Raw genomic sequence first — 27,458 nt, 5'->3', positions numbered from 1 at the left:
ATACCAACTATCATGATGGCTCAGGAGCAGGCAATGTTTCGTTCTGTTATACACAAGGTTGCCATGAGTCCCAGCTGACTCAACAGCAACTAGCAACAGCAACAAGTGCTTAATAAACATTATTTGTGCTTCTTTTTCACATTTACTTCATTCATTTTCATCTGCAAATTGACTTCCCCTGTTTCTTTAAGCATATAGGAAGACGTCTGTCCTCCCAATTTAAACGTTGTTTCTGACAGAGACTGCCCAGTGTCTCAGTCCAAAATCCAGTATCCTGGAGGAAAGAACCTGATAGGCTCAGGTGTCCATCCCTGGCCCAGTCAGCAGTGATGGGAGGACAGGATCACAGTGTTCAGGTGTGACCACAGGGCCCATCCTATTGTTAGTTGGGAGCATTAGTTCTTAGACTAGCACTTTTGTATCCATCTAAACATCAATAGTTTTATCGAATGTTCTAGTAGACCTATCTTTAAACAGTAACTATATTAAAGAAAGACGTGTGTAAAAATCAAACCCTGTTTAAAATCGCATGTGAGAGCATCATGAAGTAAATTTATTTGTGAAGACTCCTTTTAAAATTGAAATAATGGGTATACTGAATATTCATGTTTCTATATTGCAATTAAAATATTTAAGGTTATATCAAGATCAGCAGGCAAAATTGTGAAGTTTTAAAGTTAGCCACTGAATTAACTTGATTACCATCTGAAAAAAGCTAAACTTGGTAGATTTTGTGTTGTTTGTGATGTTCTCTTATAGTTGATCAATAAAGACAGAATTCTGTTCCATTATTTGAAAGTGATTAAATTTGAATACAAAAAAGCAAGCCAGTGCTTGCTTCCTCCAGGGATATGAAATGATCTCTCTCTTCCTTTCAATTATTTGAGAAATAAACAGATCATCAATATTTTTCAGACTCTTGTTTGAGCCTATGCTTATTTCATTAATTCAAGAAAAGAACCCATTTATGTTTAATTCAGCATTTTCTGTGTGTCATATGAGGCCCTGTGCTAGGTTCCGTGAGTGAAGTCAGGATGTGTGCGATGTGGTCTCTTCTTTTGGGGACGTCATCATGGAAGAGACGGCTGTGTGTGAAGTACACACATTTACAGAATCATGGAAGAGATAGCTGGATATGCGTGTACACATTTACACAACTAGGAGAGATAGCTGTGTTTGCAGTATACACATGTACACAACTGTGGAAGAGATGGCTGGGTAAACAGCGTACACATTTGTACAACTTTGAGAGAGTTGGCCATGTGTTCAGTGTGCAAATTTATGCAACCATGGGAGAGATGACCACGTGTACAATTAACTCCACAGCATGGAGCTTTGCATGTCATAGGCGCTCAGTCAGTGCTTATTGAATGAATGAACTAATTGATGGGTCAAGGTAGGACGATAAAAGTGCTCTTGGAGAAGTACAAAATGTTATGAAAACATAAAAGAGAAACATTCATTCACTCGTTAAATACATACTTATTGTATAGCTGTTATGTGCCCGGCACTGTTCTAGGCATAAGTATACGGTGATTACTAGTGGCTGGAAACTTTGAGAAGATCACATGAAGGAGTTGACATGTGTGCTGGACCTTAAAGTTCAGACTTATATGTTTAAAGAGGCTTAAATGGACCTGAGAGAATAATAAAAAAAGATTAGTAGTTCAGTTTGACTGCAGACAGCAGGTGTGGGATGAAGCACGATGGTTAAGATGACAAAAGAGTCACACAGCAAAATCACTGAGGAAAGGGCCATTAGAGCTGGAGGATTAGTTTAGACATAGTTTTGTAGACAGTGAAGAGTTCTTGAAACTTTTGAACAGTGAAGTCACATAACCAGGTGGTTCTTGGAGGGGATTTAGCTGGCAAAACTGTGTAGTATGGATGATGATGATAAAATCAAGGATAAAGCATTGCAGCAAGGGAGTGACAGTGGGAATGTAGAGAAAAAGGTAGATAAGATGAACAGCGGAGAGCTCGAATCCATTGTATACAAGAGATATCATGCATGTAGAACTGTTGGAACTAGAAAACAGATTAGATGAAGATAGTGGGAGACCAAAGTGTCAGAGATGACCCCTGAGTTTCAAAGTTTCTTTATTAGGAGATTGGAGGCATTACTGATGAAAATAGGGACCATAGAAGAAGAATCAGACTGGCAGAGAAGATGAGAAGTTGAGTTTTGAATATGCTGGGCTTAAAATGAGGGCAGGGTATCCACATGGAAATACACAGCGAGCAGCAGAAATGGGAGATCCAGGCCTAAGCTAGAGATCTCGAGGTCATTTTTGTAAAGAATGTTCTATTTCAGTATGGAAGAAAACATGACACAAAGGTGGGGGGTCAAGGGCAGCTGAGATGTATACAAGGAAGTCATGGTAATACCAACTGCTGAGCAAGGAAAGCAGAATTATGAGTGGGAGGCAGAGGATTGGAAATTAGGGGAAAAGCCAAGATAAAGAAATATGGAAAACGATCACTCAGGGGCATCTTTTTCACCCAGGGCCATGTTAAATGGATTTGATGTTTGCATACCAGATCTTCTTCCAGAAATCTTAAAGGATCCGTCAGTGCCAAATAGTCTCCCTCCTTCAGGCCTCTCCCTTTCCAGCATATGTGGGGTTTGAATTGTGTGAAATAATAACTCTGGAACATGGTCATCATTTAACGTGGTTAGATGAGTTTCCTAGTCTTAGTTTTCTAGTTTAAACCACCTCCCCCAGCCTACCAGGTATTGAGTCTGAATTGCCAATTCAGATTTCCTAGCTAGGGGCAGACTTTTTAGATTGTATCTCTTAGTCCAGCCCATCACAGATGATGATGGTAAATACCTTCTGGAATTGGTAGCATGAGCCATTTCTTGATAACTTATGTCATAGGTAAGGGATTGACAGTTTTTACATTTCAAAAACTAGAAAGCTCTAGTATGGTAGTCAAAAACTTGTTGGAGCATGTGGAGAAGAGCCTCACAATGTTCCAAAAGAACCTTTTGGTCATATACATGTTTGTATTATATGCCATTGAGTTGTTAGTTGCCGTTGAGTCAGTTTCAACTCATGGCAACCCAATGTGTTACAGAATAGGACTGCTCCATAGGGTTTTCTTGGCCGTAATCTTAACAGAAGCAGATTGCCAGGCTTTTTCTTCCACGGTACTGCTAGGTGGGTTCAAACCACCAATCTTTAGGTTAGCAGTCAAACACAAACCATTTGTACTATCTAGGGCCACTGATTTTTTTCCATCTTCCCCGATAAGTTAACCAGGATCATCAGCAACTGCTATAGAACAGGAATCCCTTGGATTGCATGTAGGTTTGCACCTAATTCTAATCTTAAACTAAAGAAAACTTAGGTTATACAGCGTTTTCATCAGTTTCTTAGGGTTTTTGGTTCAAGCAAGCAAGCCTGGGAGCCACTGCAATAGGTCCTGAAAAGGAATTTCACCTGTAAGATTGTAATTTTATTAATATCTTTATCTGCAAAACCAGTTTTTCCAGCTGGAAGCAGGAGGGGTTTTGCAGCTGCAGTATAAACAGGGAGCGAATGACCTCCTCCAGAATACTGCTGGAATCAGCACAACTCAGACCTTGCCAGAGATGACATTTAGATATGCAAGAACAGTACCAGAAAGAGCAAGTGAACTTCAGGCTCTGTCTGTGATCCAAGAGACAGGGACTTAGGATCATCCAGTGAAAATTTTGGAAAGTCACATATTACTACAAGCTGAATTGGGATGACACTGAAAATCCCAGCAGGGAGAAGGAGATTACGATCAGAAGGTGGGGAGTTAGCCAAAATAATGGGTGTCAACCAAGCATAATAATTAGCATAACCAGACTAATTTTGCCAGGTGGCAGCTTTTTTGCCTGGGTTCACCTTTAAAATATTTGGCACATAAGGACCAGTTTGGGACCTTCTGCTATTGCAAAGCTGCCACTCAGTATTTGACAGTGATAGCTGGAGCCATTAGGCTGGGTGACATTGTGAAGGGGAGATTCTATATTTATGGGGTGGGAAGAGGAACTGGATTTAGAGAGAACAGAGATAGGAGAAGAACCAAAAGGCTGCAGTATTATGGAAGCAAAGAGAGGAGACTTTGCAACCAACGGTTCCAGAGACCACGTGAAGAGCAATACGTATTTTTTCTGCATGTGTGCAACACTGTGCTAGGTGCAAAAGAAGTTAGATGGCATGGGTTCTGCCTTCCAGCAGCACTTTTTTGTGGAATAAGAGACATGTGGAAAGTTTTGGGGGGAGGGTAAATGGCATCATAGACTATTAAACCATACGGAACAGCATTTCACTTCTGGACTTGATGGAGTAAGAGACTGTTTTAACTTTCTACCATCAACACCTAAAATTCCAAACAAAATATATGAAGCAATGATTTTCGAACATTCAAAAACAAGCAGTGATTCCTAAGAGAAGGAAAACAAACAAAGTGAGCCCTACGATTGCCTCAGCTCCGTACGGAGACAGAGTTTGCAGGTGACAGACATAAAAGGAACATAGGCAGAGCCAAGCGGTCTCCCAGAGGAGGAAGCAGAGTGGACAGGAAGGACAGGGCAGCTGGAATTCTCAAGGCACTGTACCGGAGCTACTCAGAGAGAGAGCTCCAGAACTTGAAAAGTGTTCCCTTCAGGCCCTCAGCTGAGTACTGATTAGTGCATGATTGTGAGGAAACCCTGAGGTTGAGGAAACAATCACCAGAAGGGAATTGTCAGAACAATCCCTAACACTCACTCAGGACTGGAAATAATTCATGTCCTCAACAGCCAGAGAGGACAAATCTTATAATAAATGGGGCATCAGGTTGAATACTCAGAAGGGTGAGTGATGCCTAAATGATAAGCCAAATAAATTCTAGGTTTTTTAATGGTCCCACCTAACAAAGCTTAAAAGCAAGCTGTGAAAGGGTGAAAATATTTCCAAGTAACTGTGTCCCAGAACAAAGTTCAAAAACAGTTGAAGTACCAGGGAAGAAAAAAGTTAGCACCCAGTAATATAAAAAGCCATGCCTATTACTCAATCAGAAATTACTAGGCATGTGAAAAGCAATAAAATATGACTCATTGTGAGGACAGAAATCAATCAACAGATACAGACTCAGAGCTCCAGAGCTCTGTACATGCTACATGGCCCTCAAGCACTTCCTGTGTACCAGTTTCTGTGCCCTTTGACAGGTACTGGGAGTGCCATTAAAGAAGGAGCCAAGTTCAAGAGAGTTCTTGGGTGCATCCACTTCTTCCCATCTCCATGGCTACTGCCTTAGACCAGGGAAGCGTCCTCTCTTCTCTGCAAAGCCTCTAGCTGTTTTCCCTGTCTCCAGACTTGCCATCCTCCAATCAGTGCTCCACCCTCACCGGAATGCTCTTCCAAAAGCGGAAAGCTGATCTTATCACCCTTCTGTTCAAATTCATGAGGGTTAAGTCCAAAGCTTGTGTGTCTTATAAGGTTTTACATGATCTGGTCCCTGATGATTTCTTTAGCCCTGTCTCTCCCCACTCCCCATTTTGCATGCTAGATTCCAGACATAAGGCTTCATGCTCTCTCATTTCTGGGATTTTGTACATGATACTCCTTCAGTTGGAAATTCTGTAGGCCTCTTTCCGATCCATTGTCCTTCACAAACTAACTCCTCCTCAGCCCTGACATCTAATCTTAGAGGTCACTTTCTGCAGAAAGCTTGCTCTAACACCCTGACCGTCATCTGCCTTAGGTTCCCCCCGCCCCAAAGCACTAGAACTGTAAGTACCCGGTACGATCGTTAATTATATTGCATTCTAATCTTGTGTTTAATAATTGACTCCCTCCACTGAATATTATTAGGCTCTGTGAGGGCAGTGCCTTTGTTCGTTATATTATTTCCAACACTTAGCATGGGACCTAGTACATGGTGGGATCGAAATAATTTTTTTAGTTGAAGAAAAAAGGAGAATTCGAGTTTGACAGAATACAGAAAACAAAAGAGACAAATCGAACTTTCTTCTAATACATTAAATCTAACCAGTGCCATTGACAGAATCCAGGGGGTATTTCAGAGAACTGTTTTGGGGGACGGGGGAGGTTGCTCAGTTTATACTGAGACCTGTTGAATTTGGTGACAAAACATCATCCAGGATGAAATGGCCACTGTGCAGCTAGAATAATGGAATTATTTGAGATGGAGGCTGAAAGTTCAGACTTTCTAATGCCTGGATACTTCTCTTAGAGAATTCTTCTTTTCTCTCTTTGCTTGGTAGTGTTTACCTAGACTGATTGTTGGCTTTATTACAGTGAAACCCAAATCAAAATTATTTCCAGGCATAGTCTTCTCCAGGTTGTATGCGCAATCATACACAGAAAGGAGAATTAATTTTCCCCGCCTCTCTCAGAAAGCTTGCTTGTATCTTTTATTGTGCTGTCACTTGCTGAAGTAGTGAACCAAAAGGTAGATTTCAGAGAAAGGAGCCAAAGCTGAAATGCTCTTGATTCAATCACATAGCAAATAGAAACGCTATTTCTGATCTCGCAAAGAATAATTTTGGCTTTTCTATACATCATTATTTGATAAGGACTTAGTAAAGGGTAGATTTTCTGGATGAAGGCTTATGAATGCAATTACAGCCCCATAGCCCTACCAAGCAGAAATGCTTGCCCTTCAGCTTGTCTAACAGCTGATAAGTGTTTTTAGGGTGTGTATGTGGGCCGGTCATGCTAAAACCAGCCTTGGAGCTAGAGAAACTGTATGTCAGTAGCCTGGCTGGCAGCTAGTCACTGCCCCTAAAAACATGTGGGCATCTGTCCTATGGCCTAAAGAATGACCTACCCACTTCTTTGTAGGTAGTTATATGAGAGGAGCCCTGGTGATATAGCAGTTAAGAGCTTGGCTACTAATGAAAAGGTCAGCAGTTCAAGTCTACCAGCTGTTCCTTGGAAACCCTATGGGGCAGTTCTACTCTGTCCTATAGGGTCACTATGAGTTGAAATCAACTCCATGGCCACAGGCTTGGATTCTTATATGAGGAATTTATAGTTCGGTTGAGCAGAAAAAAGTCCTTTCTTTCTGATGGATCACTTAGGAGGGTTTGTGTGTGTGTGTGTGTGCATGTATGTATGTTCATTAATACATGGGTTAATATTTTACCGCAGTACAAACAGAGTGCTTCCCTGAGTAGCCTCCATGTCTTTAGGAATGGGATCCTCTTTTACTAAAAAGACCACAGGGATTACTGGAACAGTCAGACGTATCTGGATTCAAACCCCAACTTGGACTCTTATAAGTTTTTTGACTTTGGATTTGAACTTGGGTAAGAGGGAGGGCAATGACAGGAACCTGAGAAGTCTAGAGGAGCTGGTTTGATGGGGAAAGATAAAGCTCATTTAATACTTACGGACTTTAAGTGCTGTCTTAGTTTCCTAGGGCCACCATAACAAAATACCACAACATGGTGGTTTTAAAGAACAGAAACTTACTGTCTCGCAGTTCTGGAGGCTGGAAGTCCCAATTCAGAGCATCGGCAGGGCCATGCTGTGTCTGCTAAGATCACTCTCACAGGTGCAGGGGTTAGGACTTTAACATATCTTTTGGGGAACACATTTCAATCTATAACAAGTGTAACACCCCAAAGGCATTTGGAGATAAAGGATTGGAATGCAGGAGAGGACACAAACTGGATATTAGGATCTGGGAATCACCTTCGAAATAAAGCTATGAGATATAGTTGCCTCTGCCTCAAATTAAACGTGTGAGTGTGGACCGTCACTGTATAATCCCAACATTGTCGGAGGGTACATAGGAATATATTAAAGAAGTGGGTCATAAGGTTTAGAATAGGCAGCTGTATTTTTTGAATAAGGAGCAACATTTATAAGTTTATTCTAAATAAGTATACCAAAAGCCAAATTATTCTTCGAGTTGAGCTATCAAAGGAGCCAATTTTTATACAGCTTCTACAATTTGCCTGAGCGAGCTGCTGTTGCCAGATTGTGTTCTTCCAGGTTGATGGGTTAGTAGCATGTCAGCAGAGGCTGTGGAGTGGCATTTTACTGGATCCCCAAGATTTTCATCAGAATATGCCATACTCTAATAACGGAGCCAGTGATGCCTCCCCGGCTGGCGTTGCTGACACTTTCTTTAGCAGAGGTGGTCAAGCTGCAGGCATTTGAGAGATACTGAATGTAGCAGCAGTTGGCGGCTGGTTAACTAGTGAAACACTGGGATGATGTTTTACATGGCTGTGTGCACCCAAGTGGGGATTTATTTTAAGCAAAGATGCAAAGTCTATGAGGAAGGAGAGCAAGTAGCTTCTTTATGAAGTAGTGAATGTGTTAGGTAACAAGAGCATAAAAGAGACCAGATTTTTAGGCAAATTAAAAATCTGAAGGCTCCTTTATACAGGCAACAAATTAGGAGGAAAGTAATTACATTAAATAAGGATTCACCATGGAATTTCTTTAAATAGCTAGTTTTCTTGTCATTTAAAGTATTTGGTTAAAATTTGTTATCCACGACATCTTTTACATGAGGCATGGCTTCTCATATTGCTTTCAACAGATTTAGTTCATTATGCAGAACATTTTTCAGAGAGGATCCATTGCTACAAAATTACTAGGTTACCTCAATAACACCTAAACCAGAAATGTGACTTGTAGTTAGCTGTGGCTGAGTCATCCCTGACTTATGGTGACCCCATGCATAATGGAGGGAAGCACCGCCTGGTCCCGCACCATCCCCATGGTCACTTACGCATCAGACTGCCACGATCCACAGGATTTCATTGACTGATTTTCAGAAGTAGATCACCAGACTTTTCTTCCTACTCTCTCTTAGTCTGGAAGTTCTGCTGAAACCTATTCAGCACCATAGCAACACGCAAACCTCTGCTGACAGACAGGTGGCGGACGCACATGAAGTACATTGGCTGGGAATCTAACCCAGGCCTCTCGTATGGAAGGCAAGAATTCTACCACTGACCCACCACTGCCCCTGTCCCAGCTTAGCTTTATGGTATTCATACCTTTGTGTGGACTAGAAACATACTCATATAACTGTGATCTCCTAATGACTGAATTCCTGTCCCCCGAGCCGTTTCCCTTATTCAAGGAAACCATGTGCACATGGCATCTTACTCCCCTAGCGTGGTCTGCCTGCCTTTGACAACACATCAGGACTTGAGAAACAGTTGGTGAGGAATAAAACAAAAGGTCCTGTCCCGAAGTCTCCGGTGACAAGTTTGGTCTTGCTCTGCAGTGTGGTTTCATCCACAGCCTCCATCCCCACCCAAACCTAGTTCTGAAATGGCCCTTCTCAGAGAAGCCAGCCACATTTTTGAGGCTCCTTATGGGAAAGAGATTTAATAATCAGGGAAGCTGGGTCTCAAGGAGGAGACCTGACAAGGGCAGCTGGAGATACAGAGCTTCAAATTCTGCCTCAGCATGTCCAGCCTAGAATACTTTGTCTTCCCCTGTATCACAAGATAGCAAACCCCGTTTTCACTTAGATTTCTATAGAAGACAGTGATCTTCCGATTCGAGAAACTACGGCCTGTGACGCTGTACATTTTAAAACCTATAATTTGGAGACATTTTAAGAGGCAGAAAGAAAGCTGAAGGGCAGAAATTATCATTCATTAATACCTCACATTAGTGTATTACTTAATAGCTTAGGGAAACCCTGCTCGTTTATCCCTGGCCTTTCAGGACATCTGACAAAATCGACAATGTGTGGAGAAAGGTAACAGGAGGAGACATGATTGTACCAAGAGCAGAGGCGTTTATTCAGAAGGGTCAGGGGCAGAAATCAGCATGGTGTTTTTACCCGCCATCGACCCCATGGTGACCCCATTCACGACAAAATGAAATGCTGGCAGGTCCTGTGCCATTCCCATGATTGGTGCCGGATCAGATCATTGTGATCCACAGGGTTTTCATTGGCTGATTCCCAGAAGTAGATTGCCAGGCCTTTCTTCCTGGTCCATCTTAGTCTGGAAGCTCCCCTGAAACCTGTTCAGCATCATTTTGTTGTTGTTAGGGACTGTCGAGTCAGTTTGGTTTTTGGTTTTTGGAGAGTTAGGCGTTCCTAGATGTATGCATCTTACCATAAATTATACTTCAAAAAAAGTTATACTTCAATTTTTAAAGTGTACACACACTAAAAAAAGTCAGTATGAAGCATATGCACAGATGCTGACTGACATCTTCAGCTAAAACACTTAGGAAAAAATGGCAACAGGAAGAGGAAGGAGACACACCAATATCACTGATTATTCTTCTTGTCTCAGAAAGACCCTGCTACCCTCTCCCCAAACAGAGGAAACGATCTCTGCGTCATTTTCCTGGTCTTGGAGATGTGTTTGCACTGGAGCCTCTCTGCCCTCTGGCCTCAGCCCTTGATGATCAGTGGTGGACTTCGGTGGTGAAGCCAACAGGAATGCAACCCATAATTGCATGTCATGGGTGTTATCCTCTAATCAGTCAAATTGCCTACTAATTGGCCAGTAAGAATGCCAGCATGCATCAGCCTGGGATGCCCCTGAGAACTGTTCTCCCAAAGGCTTTTGCCATGGGGCCAACCACTTAAAGAGCTCCAACTCTCTTGGAACAAGAAGTCATGTATGGGGCAATAAGTTGGGCTGGAGATGAAAAGTTTGGACAAGTGCATTTAGACCCAGAAGGCAGTGGTGCAACTCTTCCAGGTCTGCCTTTGCCACCCTGACAGCCTAAACAAAGACCATCTGAAGGAAGAGGGCCAGAGTCAAAGCAGGCAGGTATTATGGGCTTTGTATAGTTCTGAGAGTTTCCAGGGGCCATAAGCTATGAGCAGTGAACTGATAGCAATTTGGCCCTACGGCCAAGTCCTGTCTGGAGGCAAGATGAGAAGGCAGAGGGGGACAGGATCTGGTTGAATGGACAGCGGAAATACAGGGTGGAGAGGAGGGTTTGTGCTATCTCATTGTAGGGAGAGCAACTGGGGTCACATAATAATGTGTGTGTAGGATTTTGTAGGAGAAACTGACTTGAGATATAAACTTTCACTTAAAGCTCAATAAAAAAAAGAAAAAAAATTGGCCTTATGGAAATGAGGTATAAGAGTATACCACCCAGGCAAGCTGTTGTTGTTGTTAGGTGCCATCGAGTCGGTTCTGACTCACAGCGATCCTGTATACAACAGAACAAAACTGCCCAGTCATGCGCCATACCCACAAGTGTTGGTCTGTTTGAATCCACTGCTTCAGCTACTGTGTCAATCCACCTTATTGAGGGTTTTCCTCTTTCTTGCTGAACCCCTACTTTACCAAGCATGATGTCCTTCTCCAGGCACTGCTCCCTCCTGATAACCCATCCTAAGTACATGAGACAAAGTCTCGCCGTCCTCTCTTCTAAGGAGCATTCTTGTTGTACTTCTCCCAAGATAGACTTATTCATTCTTCTGGCGATCCATGGTATATTCACTATTCTTTGCCAACACCGTAATTCAAAGGCGTTAATTCTTCCGTTTTCCTTATTCATTGTCCAGCTTTTACATGAGTATGAGGCTATCGAAAACACCATGGCTTGGGTCAGGCCCACCTTAGCCCTCAAGGTGACATCTTTAATTTTTAACACTTTAAAGCGGTCTTTTGCAGTAGATTTGTCCAATGCAATATGTCATTTGATTTCTTGACTGCTGCTTTCATGGGCATTGTTTGTGGATCCAAGTAAAATGAAATTCTTGACTTCAGTATTTTCTCTGTTTACCATATTGTTGCTTATTGGACCAGTTGTCAGGACTTTTGTTTTCTTTATGTTGAGGCGTAATCCACACTGAAGGCTGTAGAAAGTGCCTCAAGTCCTCTTCACTTTCAGCAAGCAAGGTTGTGTCATCTGCAAGAGACAAAGGCAAGGGAAGACTCTATTCTACAAAAACCAAAACCCGAAGGCTCTTTTTTCTTTTCAATCTCGTCAGAAATTTCTTTGAAATTCAGTAACCAATTGAACAAACAAGAAATCTAGGAAAGCGACACAGGAGCTGAAGGGAGCCCCCAGGCCAGAGGATGCACAGCTGAGAGAACAAGAGGGAGCTAGGGAGGAGAGAACCATAGCCTCAGCTCTGGGGAACCAGAGGAGGGATTACCTTTATTTAAAATTACGGTGGCTGTTAGCTGCTGTTGAGCCACCTCCGACTCATGCTACCCCATGTACAGCAGAAGGAAGTGTTGCCCAATCCTATGCCATCTTCATGGTTGTTGGTTGGTATGTGCGAGTGCGTTGTTGCAACCACTGTGTATTTGGAGTGCCTTGCATCCTAGGGAGCTCATCTTCCAGCACCTTATTAGACAATATTCTGGTGTTTTCATTAGTTAATTTTTGGAAGTAGTTGGCCGAGTCTTTCTTCTCATTCTGTCAGTCTGGAAGCTCTGTTGAAACTTGTCCACCATGAGCGACCCTGCTGGTATTTGAAATACTGGTGGCATAGTTTTCAGCCTCTTAGCAACATGAAAGCTACCACAGTTTGACAAACTGACAGGTGAGTGGTAGTGTTTAAAGTTGGTCACTCCTGATCACTCAGCATGGTACCTGACTTAGATATGCCTGGAAATCCTCCCAGAAAAGTAAGGCATGGGGAAGGGGACCCTGTCCATCAAAGCTGGCAGGGAAATATGGCCAGGTCAGTCTTCATCCTGGTGTGGGTATGGCCCAGGCCCAGCCTTGACCTGTAACTACCCCAGCAGATCCTTTAGCCTTAGAGTCACTGGAGGGATCCTCTGGGAATGGGCTGCAGAGCCCTGGATGGGAGCATAGGCTGGGCCGTGAGCATGACTTAATTTATAACAGTTACATGTTTATACATTTCCTATGTGGGCCTCCATCTGTACTCTTGTCCTGGGCCCCACCAGTGTTTGGACTGAGCCCACAGGAGGGAAGTACCAGAGAAACTGACATTGTCGCTCATTGAAAGAGGTATTAGGTCCTCTTTTTCTCTCACCCCACTACCACTGCTCACACCCACATCAAAAAGCAGCCTGAGAAGAGTTACCTGCCCTCCCTGCACTGTCTTGCTTTCTCTCTACTGCTCCAACCTGTTGTTGTTGTTAGCTGCCATCGAGTCAGCTCCCAACTCATGGCGACCTCATGCACTGTAGGAGAAAATGCTGCCCAGTCCTGCACCACCCTCACGATCAGTTGTGGAGTGGACCATTGTGATCTATAGGGTTTTCACTGGCTAGTTTTCAGAAGTAGCCCTTTCTTCCTGGTCCATCTTAGTCTGAAAGCTCTGCTGAAAACTGTTCGACATCATAGTAACATGCAAGCCTCCACTGACAGACAGGACTCATAGCTCACCTATGTATAACAGAAGGTTACAGTGCCCAGTCCTGCGCCATCCTCACAATAGTAGGTATGTTTGGGCCCATTGTTGCAGCCACTGTGTCAGTCTGCCTTGTCGAGGGTCTTCCCCTTTTTTGCTGATCCTCTCCCTGAGAAACCCCAGTATGATGCCTTCAGAATTTCCAGTGTCTATTGACATCTTTGGTTGGCATAGCCTCCTCCTTGGGCAGACCATCACAGTCCCTCCCAACTGAGAGGAAGTGAGTCTTGGAATGGCATTTGACCGAGAAAGCCAGGTGGTCCTTCTGGGGAACAGAAAGAAAACAGAAGCTTTCCCAAGGAAGTATGAAATTCTTAACAAACGTTATTCTCTCATTAGCATTCACAGCACCTGCAGAAGCCTGGTGATAGCATTAGTCCTGATTTTGTGAATGGAGAAATTGAGTCATACACCATGCCTGTGGGTTCTGATTTGGTGACTGAGAAACAGAAGCTCTTCTCTTTTTAGACTGGAATTGTTCCTTATTTCCTTAACTAAAACACTCTGGAGAATAAGGCTTTTCTACTTCAAACAAGTATCTTCTTAAACACAGTTTGAAGGCTTTGGGGCATACACATTCTCTCTAGACATACGATAGTTTTCAAATACCAGATGGTTGGGCCAGACTGTCGTTAGTAATGGTGTTGCAGATGTTAGATGAGCCTTCTGGAGCCCTTGCGGCCCTTAGCAGCCCCAACCAAAGATGACATTGGGAAGTTCTGTAGGTGTGAGGGTCCCAAACAGAAGATTTACTCAACTGAAAGAACACCAGGACCTAGTTTTGATACAGAAAAACAAAATCATCATTTTAAGATTCTCTCTCTCACTCTTTCTTTCTCTAAAACACTTGCTGAAGTTCAGCCCATTCAACGTGAGGATGGTAAGGCCAGCATGTGTTTGAACCAGCTGGTTGCTGGTCAACATTTCAAGAGCTGAAGATTCTGACTTTTAACCCTGCATAGAGAGAAAAATCCCTGTAGTCTCCAAAGTAAAAAACAAACAAATGAGAATTATAAAAAGTTGTTTAGAGGCCCATCTGAAATTTCATATTAGCTATTCATCTTTATGGAACTTATAGACAAATGAAAGGGGGTTGCTCTCTGCTTTCTTGGGCCAGCACATAAGCCAGAACATTTCTGTTTATCAAGGGACAGCAAATCCGTGTTCTTACTCAATGAATATTGAGTGCCAGAAACAAAGACACAAAGAAGAACAAGCCACAGTTATTATCAGGGCTCCTGGGCTTGTGGGAGATGAGTATGGTGAGAAAGCATGGCCCAATAGAGTATGCACCGAGAAGCCCAGGTGGCACAGTGGTTAAAATGCTTGGTTGCTAACCAAAAGGAGGGCAATTTGAACCCACCAGCCGCCCCATGGGAGGAAGAAGTGGCAGTCTACTCCCATAAAGATTATAACCTTGGAAACTGTGGGGCAGCTCTACTGTGTCCTATAGGGTCACTATGAGTTAAAGTCAACTCAGTGGCAATGGGTTTGGCTTTTGGTTTATAGTGTCCACTAGGAGTCCCTGAAAGGAGCCCTAAGTGGTGCAATGATTAAGTGCTTGGCTGCTGACCAAAAGATTGGCAGTTTGAACCCACCCAGCAGCTTCTTGGGAGAAAGACTTAATCTGTTTCCATAAAGATTGTTGTTATTGTTGTTGTTAGGTGCAGTCAAGTCAGTTCTGATTCATAGTGACCCTGTGTACAACAGAACAAAACACTACCCAGTGCAATGGATTTTTATAGCTGTTTCTTCTCATTTTGAGTTGCGTCACATCAGCAAATGAAGGTTCCAAAAGTTTTACTCCACCTGCATTATTAAGGTCAACTGTACTTTGAGGAGGCAGCTCTTCCCCAGTCATATTTTGAGAGCCTTCCAGCCTGAAGGGCACATTTTCCAGCACTGTATCAGACAATGTTCCACTGCAATTCATAAGGTTTTCACTTGCCAATTTTTCTTAGAAGTAGACCACCAGGTCGTTCTTCCTAGTCTGTCTTAGTTTGGAAGCTCTGCTGAAACCTGTCCACCATAGGTGACCCTGTTGTTATTTGAAATACTGGTGGCATAGCTTCCAGCATCACAGCAACACACAAGCCACCACAGTATGACACACTGACAGACGAATGGTGGCCATAAAGATTATAGCCTAGAAAACGTTATGGGACAGTTCTATTCGGTCACATGGGGTCACTGTGAGTCAGAATCGACTCAACAGCACTGAACAACAGAAATCCCTGGGAAACAAACAGCTAAGCACTAGGCTGCTAACTTTTAGCCACTGAAAACCTTTTGTAGCACAATTCTACTCTGGCACATGTGGGGTTGCCATGAGTTAGAGTTGACGGCAACTGGCATAGTGTGATTAAAGTCTGTATGGAGTCTGTGGTTGCACGGAGGATAAAGTGCCCAGCTGGAGAATACCTCATAGAGGAGGTAAGGCTCTAGATTTCTCAGAATCGTGATGAGGAAAAGGCAGTCAGGGAGAAAGCAGTCACAGGAAGAAGAAAACAGGTGTGAAGGTAGGGAGGCAGAGAGTTATGAAAATTTTTAGGAACTTGATATGATTCAGATTGCTAAGATCGCAGGGCTCATGAGGAGTGAAGTGGTTGGAAGCCATAAAAGGTTTTATGAGCTGTGTCACAGAGTTCAAGATTTTTCCTGAGGACATTAGGGAGCCCTTAATGGAGCCTGGGTGACACAGTGGTTAAGAGTTTGGCTGCTAACCAAAAAGTCAGCAGTTCCAATTCACCAGCCACTCCTTGGAAACCCTATAGGGCAATTCTATCCTGTCCTATAGAATTGCTATGAGTAGGAATTGACTCAACAGCAACAGGTTTGGTTTGGTTTTGGTTTGATGGAATTAAAGGGAAGGGGCTGGGTTCATATGATCAAGATAGCTTTTTAAAGATCATTCTAGTGGCCCACACTAGAGAATTTATTGAGGAAGATAGAGGGAAACTGGTGATTGATTGCCTTACAAACATGGGGCCAGACTTCAAAGCACACATGCATTCCCCAGTTAAATATAGCCAAATGGTTAAAAGGTTAAACCTGGAGTAGACAGTCTGGGGTCAAGCTTCAGCTGTGCCATGAACTGGCTGTGTGCCCTGAAGGAAGTTACTTAACTTTTCTAAGCCTCTGTTTCGTCATCTCTGACACCGAGATAATCATGGTGCCAACCTCATACAGGTTATATGGGATAATGCACATAAAGTCCTTGGCACAGTGCCTGGCATAGAGCACCCAGTTCATTCATTCATTCAGAAATAGATAAAATATAATTTTTGGGGGGAGGGATCAGACAAAGAGGACATCCATTGAAAACACCCATTTCCGTCAAGTGGATTCCGACTTATAGCCACCCTGTAGGACAGAGTAGGACTGCTCTGTAGGGTTTCTAAGGAGCAGCTAGTGGATTCAAACTGCCAACCTTTTGTTTAGCAGCCAAGCTCTCAACCATTGTACCACCAGAATGAACAAATCCACCAGAGATCCTGCTCCATGTGAATCTCAGAGTCTAAGGGAAGGTGTACACAAACAAAACTCTTCATAAGACAAGGTTCTCTAAATATATATAGAAGCTGGTAGGGGAGAATTTACCTAAAGAGTCAGGGAAGGCCTTTTTGAAAAACACTGAACTTCTGTGAAAGGTGATGGAAAAATTTGGAAATGGATTGTTACCAATTCCCAATCTGACACAAAGGGTCCTTGTCTTTTCCCAAGTAAGAATACACGTAGAAGACAAACTTTATCTTCAGCAAGCTTTATTTTGCTTGAGTCAAGCAAAAGGAGTTAGCGGGGATCTAAGCCTCTCCAAAAGACTGACTCAAAAAGGGAAGCAAGGCTAGGGCTTATATGGGCTCGGTGGAAACAACAGAGTAATGAATATTTAGTGGGTGTCTTTCAAGGGGCGAGTACTTCTCAGAATGGCAGTGCATGTTAATTAGGTTGCACGCACATCTGGAATCCAAGATGGAACCCGCTGATATTCAAGATGGAGTCCTCTTGGCAGCTCTTGGCATCACTTATTATCGGATATAGCTCAAGCACACTGATCTTTGGCACTACATCACCATCTTCAGAGGGCTAAGGAAGCGGTCACACTTTGTTCTTCTGCACATGCGGGAGCCTGTAAAGGAGGAAGGGACTAGAAAAACATTAAGAAGGAAATAGTAATTCACAGGTTGTTTCAGCCTTATCTCCTGTTGACAGGGTGTGGTTCCTGTTTACCCAACTTTTAGATGGTAATCTGTTAACAGCTCTTTTGTTACACCAGTGTAGTTAACCCTATCTGTCTCAGCATCATAATGATAGTTAAAAAATATGATGAAAGTAATTAATGTCTTGTCCCTGAGTGGCAGAAATGATTTGCCCTGGGCTACAAGAACTACGGCTGCTAACCAAAAGGTCAGCAGTTCGAATCCACCAGGCATTCCTTGGAAACCATATGGGGCAGTTCCACTGTGTCCTATAGGGTCCCTATGAGTCAGAATTGACTCAATGGCAACAAGTTGGTTTTTTTTTTCACTAATTGAAAGGTTGGCGATTTGAACCCAACCAGCTGCACTGTGGAAGAAAGGCTTAGCAATCTGCTTCCATAAAGGTCACAGCCAAGAATAAGGCCTCCCATGAGTCAGAATCAACTTGATGGCAACAATTTTGGTCTTTTTGGTTAATTAATGTCATTGAATTGTACGTAAAAAAAATTGTTGAAAAGTAAATATTTTGTTATGTATATATTTTACCACACATAAAAAGAGGCAAAACTAGATTTAAAAAAGAGGGAGGGGGGCCTTAAGTTGGGACTGGAAGAATGAACAGTTGTATCTCAGGCAGAGAGGATAGAATAAGTGAAAGCCCTGAGGCAGGAGTGTGTGTGAGGTGTATCTGAAGATCTAGTGAGGAATGAGGGTGGAGAGGCAGACGAGTCCAGATCATGGAGAGCCTCGTGGGCCAAGGTGAGGATTTGATGTTTTCTCCTCTGTTCAGTGGGAAACCAGCACAGGCTTCCATTCCTCCTCCCACCCTGCAAAGGCAGTGCTATGGTCCAGTTGGCCTTTTAAGAAGCTCACTGTGGTGGCTGTGTGGAGATAAATGCTAGCAGCTATTCAGCCTTAGACTGTTAGCAGCCGTGGTGCTCTGCCAGGCAGACATGGCGTGATCCAGAGACCACAGGCAACACTGGGGGCTGACTTGGCAGGAACAGGAGAGGGCTCTACTGTGTTTTCTCAGGCACTTGACAAGCCAAGGGTAGGGGAGGATATAGCCAGGGGAAAAAAGGAAGAAGTGAACAGCACAGGTAGGCAAGCTGCCTGGGACTCTGGCACCAGCCTTGGTTGCTGACCACGAAATCCAGGAGAAGGAAACAGAGTTCAGGGCACTCATCGTCCGCTGGCTGCCAGTGTTGCAGACCAGTGTTCATGACAACCAGCTGAGCCAGAGGCAAGGAGCTCATCTTCGGAATGCACTCTGTACCCCATGATGCTTTGTACTTCCTCTCAGCATGGAGAGAAGACACCTGTATATGGACTCCATGAGCCTTCAAATCCACGCTCCTGGCCAGGCAAAAAACCAGAGATCAAGCTAGATTCAACCTCTATGAAACATCAAAAAGAAGTACATCATGATGTGGTTCTCCCCTGTAGAGGACAATATACATGGAAACAAATAATCCAAATATTGGATATAAATCTGAGACAATCTGTCAGCTATTCTTGCAACATACAAGCTTTAACTTGACTACCATTTGTAAACATACAAGGAATAATTTCAGATTAAGTTGGCTGTCATGCCCTTGTTGTTGTCAATAGTTGCCCTCAAGTTGGCCCCAATTCACGGTGACCCCATGCCCAAAGGAATGAAATGCTGCCCTGCCCTGCACCATCCCCATGATTAGTTTCAGATCAGACCTTTGTGATTCATAGCGTTTTCATTGACTAATTTTTGGAAGTAGATCACCAGGCCTATTTTCCTACTCTATCTTAGTCTGGAAACTGCTGAAACCCGTGCAACATCATAACAACACGCAAGCCTCCACTGACAGATGGGTGATGGCTGCAAATAAGACCTCTCGTATTAGCTAAGTCCTTTCCTTCTTTGAGTCAATTTATGTCACACTTGTGCACCTGTCACCACCCCGGCAGTGCACATGTATCTGGCACTGTCACTCTGTTTTGGGACAATGCTCCTTCACCTCTAATTTAGAAATTGTGTTATGGGTTCAGTTTCTTTATTCTATTAGCACTGCCATTTTCTCAAGGGAATATTAGAGAATTCACTATTTTATTCAAAAGAAAGTGACTCTATTTTGGGTGGGAAGGTACACTAAATTATATTAATGACTGCAGCTGTCCAGTCTGCACGTGGACTCCTCCTTTGTTCTGTAACTGTGGTTGCTCAAGTAAGTTTTACTGTTCTTTCCAAGGCTGGGACACAGTGTGGTGTGGGGGAACCAGAGAGCAGGAGCTCTAGATCTGAATGATTCTTCCAGGCTGACACTGTCCACCTCTTCCTTAATTACATTACTTCCCTTCTCTGCTTCTGTCCCATTATTTATCAAATGAAGACTTGTACTTGCTCATCACTTAGGCCCTCTTTAGGTCTAGGATATTTTTGAACTTCTAAGAAAGTATGCGTTCTTACCTCTTTGACTTACTCAGTTTCATATTTCTGTGAAAACACAAGTTGTACACATGAGAAAGTAAAAATTACATTTTCTCAGACTATTCTCTGATTCTACCATAATGCCACGGTAAAAGCTTCAAAGATTGGGATTCCCACAAGTATTCTCTAGGGTAGTCATGGTACCTTTTTGTTGTTGTTGTTAGTTGCCATTGAGTTGGCTCTGACTCATGGTGACCTTATGTATAACAGAAGGAAACGTTGCCCGGTCACGCACCATCTTCATGATCGTTGGTATGTTCGAGTCCATTGTTGTGGCCATTGTGTCACTCCAACTCATGGAGGGCTTCCTTCATCTTCTCTGACCCTTATCCTTGCCTGTCTTTATGCTGAAAGAAGATCCGCCCTGATGCAGTCAGGGCAGAATGGGATAGATCATCAAATAAGGCAAAGTGGAGGCTCTTAGTGCCTTGTTCACAAAGATAACCAATGTTGTCACACAACTTCATACATTGTTGGTTTATTAAGAGTAGAAATTGTCCAAACTAGGTACTCAATATGTAGCTATGGAAAATGAGCGACCACCTCCAGTCCTCTGGAAGCAGGCAGGATGAGAGTTAAAGAAGTAATTTAATAAGAATTAAACAAGGGAATGGACGTCTCCAGCAACAAAACCAATTCCTGGAGTATGTCATTTCCAGCACCATCATGACTTCCATCATACAGCTTTTAGTATCTCTGAAAATGACAATGCATGTGTCACCCTGAACATCATATACCTTAAGTGAGATCTTGTAGATTCTCATCCTTTAAGAACCAACTCAAATGTCATCTCTTCTATGACTTTTCTAAATGTCATTTGAAAACAGCATTTGTTTATTTTTACATTCCATGGTCCCCATACAGAATTTGTAAATCTCTCCTCAGGGCTCCTATTGCACCTTGCTTTTTCTTCCATAAAGCACTTATCTCATATCACATATTTTAAAAAATTGGTTGTCCTTTATGTCCTTCTAGATATTGAACTCTCTGAAGGCAAGGTCATGGACGTAGAGGCTACTCAATAAATGCCTGAAGGAATAAATTGGTCTTTTTTTCTATATCACTCATTCCTTCTTTATCTCAGGCTTCCAAAGACTTTTTGACTCGACTAACTACCAGACTGAGGCTCTCTCTGATGCTACCTGCCCATCTATTATGTTATGAACAGCAGTTAAACATGGTCATCTTTTTGCCCTCAGAATCTTTAATTAGTCATAGGAGCTGCCAGGATGCAGAGCCAGTAAGCTCCAAAGGCCACAGATGAAGACCCAGGGTCTTAATACAGGGATTTGTCCATATTTCAGAGATTTCTTCATCATTATGCATCCTGAAATTGTTGACAGTTTACAGATGCCAAAAGATACCATGTTGTCCCTGTTGTTGTGTGCCGTTGAGTTGATTCCGACTGATAGTGATCCTATAGGGCAGAGTAGAACTGTCCCATAGGGTATCCTAGACTGTAATCTTTACAGGAGCAGATCACTAGGTCTTTTCTCCTGTGGAGTGCCTGGTGGGTTCAAACTGCCAACTTTCTGGTTAGAAGCCAAGAACTTAACCATTGTGCCACCAGGGCTCCTTAAAGGCCACCATAGCATCATGGAACGTTATATGGCCTGTATCAGGTGATCTGTCCTCCTGTTTCCTAGGAGAGTAATTCTCCTGTGGTTGTGGTCTTGACCAACTCCTTTTAAATAAAACAAAACCATTTTTTTTCTTTCCATTATTCTGATGATCAAAACCAAAAACCAAACCCATTACTATCAAGTTGATTCCGACTCATAACGACCCTATGACAGAGTAGAACTGCCCCATAGGGTTTCCAAGGAGCAGCTGGTAGATTCAAACTGCCGACCCTTTGGTTAGCAGCCAAACTCTTGACCACAGCATCACCAGAGTTCCATTTTGATGACAATTCAGTTAAATTCAGTAAAATAGTAAACAACGTTGTCAGGATATGTTCTGTAACACAGCTTTCCTTCAGCTACTGAATCTGTTGTGTAGTAGAATGATGAAGTAATCAGATATTATCCCAAGTGCCTGAACACCTCCCTGTTCATCTTGTCTTCCTTCCTCTGTGCTGGAATCTAGCCCATGGTGCATTCTCTCTGACTCTTAATCATGACTGACCATTGCCTACATGTCACCCCCAAGGAAATCACCTCAGTGTATATAGGATGAAGAGTTGAAGACCTAGCAAGGCATCAGACATAGGCATATGTCACAGCGAAATGGCAAAGAGGAGACTGGCCATTTTAAGCAGTTTTCCTGCCCTCAAATAACATGAGGTAGGCCACCATCCCTGAGGAAGGTATGATGGCTGTGACCATAAGTAAATGATACGTAGAAGGGGATGGAGAGATGACGGAGTATTCTTGAATAAAGTTCTTTTGTTCATTTATTTTTTTCCACTCTTCCTTCTTACTGCAAATACTTTTTGAGCACTCACTAGGAGCTAGGTGCTGTCCTAGGCTCTGGGGAAACAGCAATGAATAAGACCAAGTTCCTGCACCTTCATGGAGTATACATTCTGGTAGAAGAGAGAGAGAGAATAAATAAGTAAACACATAAATAAGTAATTTCAGGAAGAGACCAGAATTATGGAGAAAAATATATGGGCAAGGGGCAAGACAGTAGGAATTCCTTTAGTTAGAATTGTCTTGGAAGGCTTCTCTCAGGAAGAGGTGACATTTGAGTAGAGCCTGGATCGTGAGGAGAAATGGAATGACACAGAGGAGCAGCTCTGGATTTGGTTCAAGCTCTACAAGATGCCTTTAGGGTGTTTCCGTCAGTTAGTAACATGGGCTGGTTTACCATTTTTAAAGATCATACTGGCTGCTCTGTGGAGAATAAACTGAAAGGAAGGAAACGAGAAAGCCAAAGACCAATTAATAGACTACTGCAGTCTAGGCCAGTAACTGTGGTGGCTTAATTGAGGAGGTGGTGAAAAGCAGCTGTGTTGGGATATATTTTCAAGGTAGAGTCCTGAGGACTCACTGATGAATTTGATGTGCAGTGTGGGTGTAAGAGATGCATCCAAAATGATGTCTCAATTTTTAACTGAGAAACTGAGTGGATGGGGGTACCATCTACTGAAACAGAAATGACTACGGGAAAAGCCAGTTGGAGGGTGATAAGGAGCATGGAGTGGCAATCCAAAGATGCGTTACCTAGGAAGTGAAATTATCATTTTGTAATAACATCCAAAAAAAATGGGCATGGTTACACAGGTAGATGTGTACGCATATACATGTATAGGAAAGTATATGTGTGTATATATGGGTAGATGTATAGGTGTATCTGTAAGCATAGGTACATACAAGTATGTGTGTGCTGCATATATATTTATATATATATAATAAAGCACATGGGAGGCACAGTTACAGATAGTTCCTAGACATAACCAAACACCTCATGGGATTGGTTTACTGGATTTGAAGGCTTAGGAGGACAGTCTCGTGTGACAACTTTGTCAGTTGGTATAACATAGTTCATAAGCTTTATGTTCAACATCCTAATTTGGTGAGTAGTGTCTGGGGTCTTAAAAGCTTGCGAGTGGTTATCTAAGATACAACAGTTGGTCTCCACTCATCTGGAGCAGAAGGTAAAGAAGGCAATCAAAGATTCATAGAAGAAACTAGACTACTAGCCTGCAGGAACAACAGCCTCATCTATCCTGAGACCAGAAGAGCTAGACGGTGCCTAGCTACCACTATTGACCATTTTGACCAGGGGCACAATAGATGGTTCCAGATAGAATGGAAGAGAAATGTAGAACAAAATTCACATTCTTAAATAAAGGCCGGACTTACTGGACCAGTAAAGACTAAAGGAAACCCCGAGACTATTGCCCTGAGATACCCTTTAAACTTTGCTCTGAAACCACACCCGGAAGTCACCTTTCAGCTAAATAACAAGTTGGCTCATAAAATAAACAGCAGCATTGGTAAGTACTGTGCTCCTTTAAAAAATCGTGGATATGAGACCAAATGACCAACAATTACCCTAAAGCAAAGATTAGAAGGTAAGGGGTGGGCAGGGAGGCTTGATTAATGGAAACAGAAAAGCCAGAATGGAAATACTGAGGACGTTGATACATTGTGGAAGATGTAATCAACATCGCTCGCTGAACAATATGTATAGAAATTGTTAAATGGGAACCTAATTTGCTGTGTAAACTTTCACCAGACACACAATAAAATATTATAAAAATTAAAAAGAACCTATAGGCAACTCAAAAAAGAAAAGTGAAATTATAAATCCATGTCTAGCAGAGTGCTAGCACATAAAAAATGATTTATTAAATACTTGTTGAATGAATGAAATTGAGTAAGTAAATTAGGGAGGGAAAGAAAGAGAGGGAGGGAGAGAAGAAAAAAGAGTAGGTGGGAGGTAGGGAGGGAGGGAAAAAGGAACCTAACTCTAAATTTTACAAACTATGAAGGAGAATGTTTGGTAAAAATGATATGATGCTAAAACTCCAGGCTAGAATTTGGGAGAACTGGATTTTGGTCTCAGAAAATATTTCCAAACTCATATTTCTCATTTGAGGGGATTGGACCAGGTACTCAGAGATGCCTTTTAGCTTTTTATTCTAGGACCTCCCTGTTTCTTTCTCCACAAGGAATATGCTCACAGACTTACACATCCCGTCCACAGACCCATAGCCCTTGCATCCCTGTGCATAAATGCAGAGCTGACAGCCCTCGGTAGCAGGGAGCAGACAATCAAGAAGCTTCTCTGGCTTTGCAGCACCAACCACACACTCACTGCCCCCACACAGACCCTTAGCATACCCAAAGGGTTGGTGGAGTAGGCACCTCAGCAGTCCAGATTCCCATCAGATCAGATCCCCAGAGGGTTTCACTTTTTAAGAACAAGGTTTCAAGTAAGATTGGTTCATTCTACATACTGGTTGTACATGTGTTGACTGACCCCCTTGTTGCTCTTACTCAGCCTTCTGCCTAGTTCCTATTGATCATTGAAATGGGAAACCAGTTGTCTTCAAGTCAGCTGTGACTCATGGCAATTCCATGTGTGTTGGAGTAGAACTGTGCTTCATAGCGTTTGCAATGGCTGACTTTTTGGACATAGATTGGCAGGTCTTTCTTCTGAGGCACCTCTAGGTGGACTGAAACCTCCAGCCTTTTGGTTAGCAGCTGAACACGTTAACTGTTTGCACTACCCCGGGACTCCATCACAAAGGGAGGGGAGAACAATTCATGTGAAGAAAAAAGAAGTCACCTTCAAGATTGGGAAAGGCACAATGAAAAATAAAAAATATGTGTGAAAAGACTGTAAAACAGCCTTGGGGTAATAGCTGAGCCTCTCAGGCTTTCACATAGTAACCACTTTTGTACTCGTTCTTCTGCAGGATTGAGGGTCCAGAGTCTGCCTACGTCAACCCTCTTGCCTGTTTCTCTTTCTTCAAAAATTACCCCACCGACATCTACCTGGACTAGCTCTCCAGAAAACACTGCTGCAGCCACTGCCTCCCCTACCAGTGACACACATAGCAACTTGCTACTGCCAGTGCCATCGTCTTCCCAAACACCTCCACTTCTCAAAAACACTTCTGTAGAGACCAGACAGGAGGAGGTCACCAGGCCAGCTTCAGACTGGGAAGGCATAAGCACAGACCCTTCACCTCCTGGGCTTTCACCAACAAGTGGTACGGTCCACTTAACATCCACACCCACAGAACATAGCTCGGGCACTTCTGAAACAAGCGTGCTTCCTACAGGGTCCTGGTCATCCGCTGAGTCTCCCACTCTCATCTCCTCTCAGTCTCCAGTCTCATCACCCTCGTCCGCATCAACCTCACTACCTGAGGTTCCTTCTACCCCTGCCACCACTGACTACAGCTCAGCCGTGACCAGCAGCAAGCCCCCAGGAACCCCAACCCCAGCAGAGTCCCCAGCAGAGGAGCACAGCTCTGACCATACGCCCACTTTACATGCCACTACCGGGCCGGTGACAACACCCCAAGAAACTGTGCCAACCAAGGTAACCTGTGAGCTGATAGACAGCAAGACCACCGCCACCTCCCCGGGTGTGATCATGGAGGAGGTAGAACATGCACTAAGTTCAGGTGAGTCTATACCTAGAACATTAGTGCTGTTGACTACACCGAGGTGAGTCTACATCTAGAACACTAATGCTGTTGACTACACTGAGGTGAGTCTATATCTAGAGCACTAGTGCTGTTGACTACACTGAGGTGAGTCTATATCTAGAACGCTGGTGCTGTTGACTACACTGAGGTGAGTCTATATCTAGAACACTAATGCTGTTGACTACACTGAGGTGAGTCTATATCTAGAGCACTAGTGCTGTTGACTACACTGAGGTGAGTCTATATCTAGAACACTGGTGCTGTTGACTACAGTGAGGTGAGTCTATATCTAGAACACTAATGCTGTTGACTACACTGAGGTGAGTCTATATCTAGAACACTAATGCTGTTGACTACACTGAGGTGAGTCTATATCTAGAACACTAATGCTGTTGACTACACTGAGGTGAGTCTATATCTAGAACACTAATGCTGTTGACTACACTGAGGTGAGTCTATATCTAGAACACTAGTGCTGTTGACTACACTGGGATGTTAACAATGCAGTTTGGTTAACCAAGCACAATTGATTAAGGTTGAATTTTGAAATGCAACACCTGAGCTGAATTGTAATTCCACAGGAATGCAAAGTTTATAGTCATTTAATAAATTCCATACGATATTTATTAGTTGTGGCCAATTAATGAACTAATTAGTTAATTAATTAAACAAATATGGTTTGTCTTGACATAATGTCACAGGTAAAAGAGAAACGATGTATAGCAAAGTGATGGACACCATGGCTTTTAGTCAAGCTTATTAAGTTTAAATTCTGGCCCCTGACCTCGTATAAGTTATTTAATCTCTGTGTTTTTATTTTTCTTCATCTGTAAAATGGAGATAAAATAAGGGCTACCACAAACAGCTCTTGTGAAGATTAAATGAGATGACATATAAAGTACTTAGAACAGGACCTCACGGGGAATAAGTTTGTCAGTTATAATTGCTTTGGAGTCCCTGGATGGTGCAAAAGGTTAAGCGCTCAACTACTAGCTGAAAGATTGATAGTTCAAACCCAGCCAGAGGTGCCTTGGAAGATAGGCCTGGTGATTTGCTTCTGCGAGGTCAAAGCATTGAAAATCCCATAGAGTCCAGTTCTACTCAGACATGGGTGGAGTTGCCATGAGTCCAAATGGACTCGATGACAGCTAACAACAACAATTATTATTCTGTTCAGTGTATTAAAGGAGTGTTTACCTCAGGGAAACAGTCAAAGAATGTAGACTGGTGGTGGAGAGACTTATTCTTTGTTTCCACTGATGTATTTCATGGAAAAGACAATAAATTGTTGTCACATTTGTTTTTATCCTTCCAGCAACCTTGTGAGGTTGGTATCGTTTTTACCTTCATTTGC

The 27,458-nt window shown here is 42.9% G+C and overlaps 1 protein-coding gene across 1 annotated transcript in view; it reads left to right on the top strand.

The window, feature by feature from the left end:
• Window positions 1-27,458, top strand: part of PARM1 (prostate androgen-regulated mucin-like protein 1) — a 123,288-nt gene that overhangs the window by 49,819 nt on the left and 46,011 nt on the right. Inside the window, exon 2 of the mRNA XM_023553348.2 lies at window positions 25,364-26,080. Within this exon, the coding sequence (XP_023409116.1) occupies window positions 25,364-26,080 (717 nt within the window). The remainder of the gene's footprint in view (window positions 1-25,363; window positions 26,081-27,458) is intronic.

This window comes from Loxodonta africana, chromosome 5 (assembly GCF_030014295.1).
Source record: "Loxodonta africana isolate mLoxAfr1 chromosome 5, mLoxAfr1.hap2, whole genome shotgun sequence".
Classification (NCBI taxonomy): Eukaryota; Metazoa; Chordata; class Mammalia; order Proboscidea; family Elephantidae; genus Loxodonta; species Loxodonta africana.
Note: the sequence above shows the minus strand (reverse complement) of the source record. Positions and strands in the feature narration are given on the sequence as shown.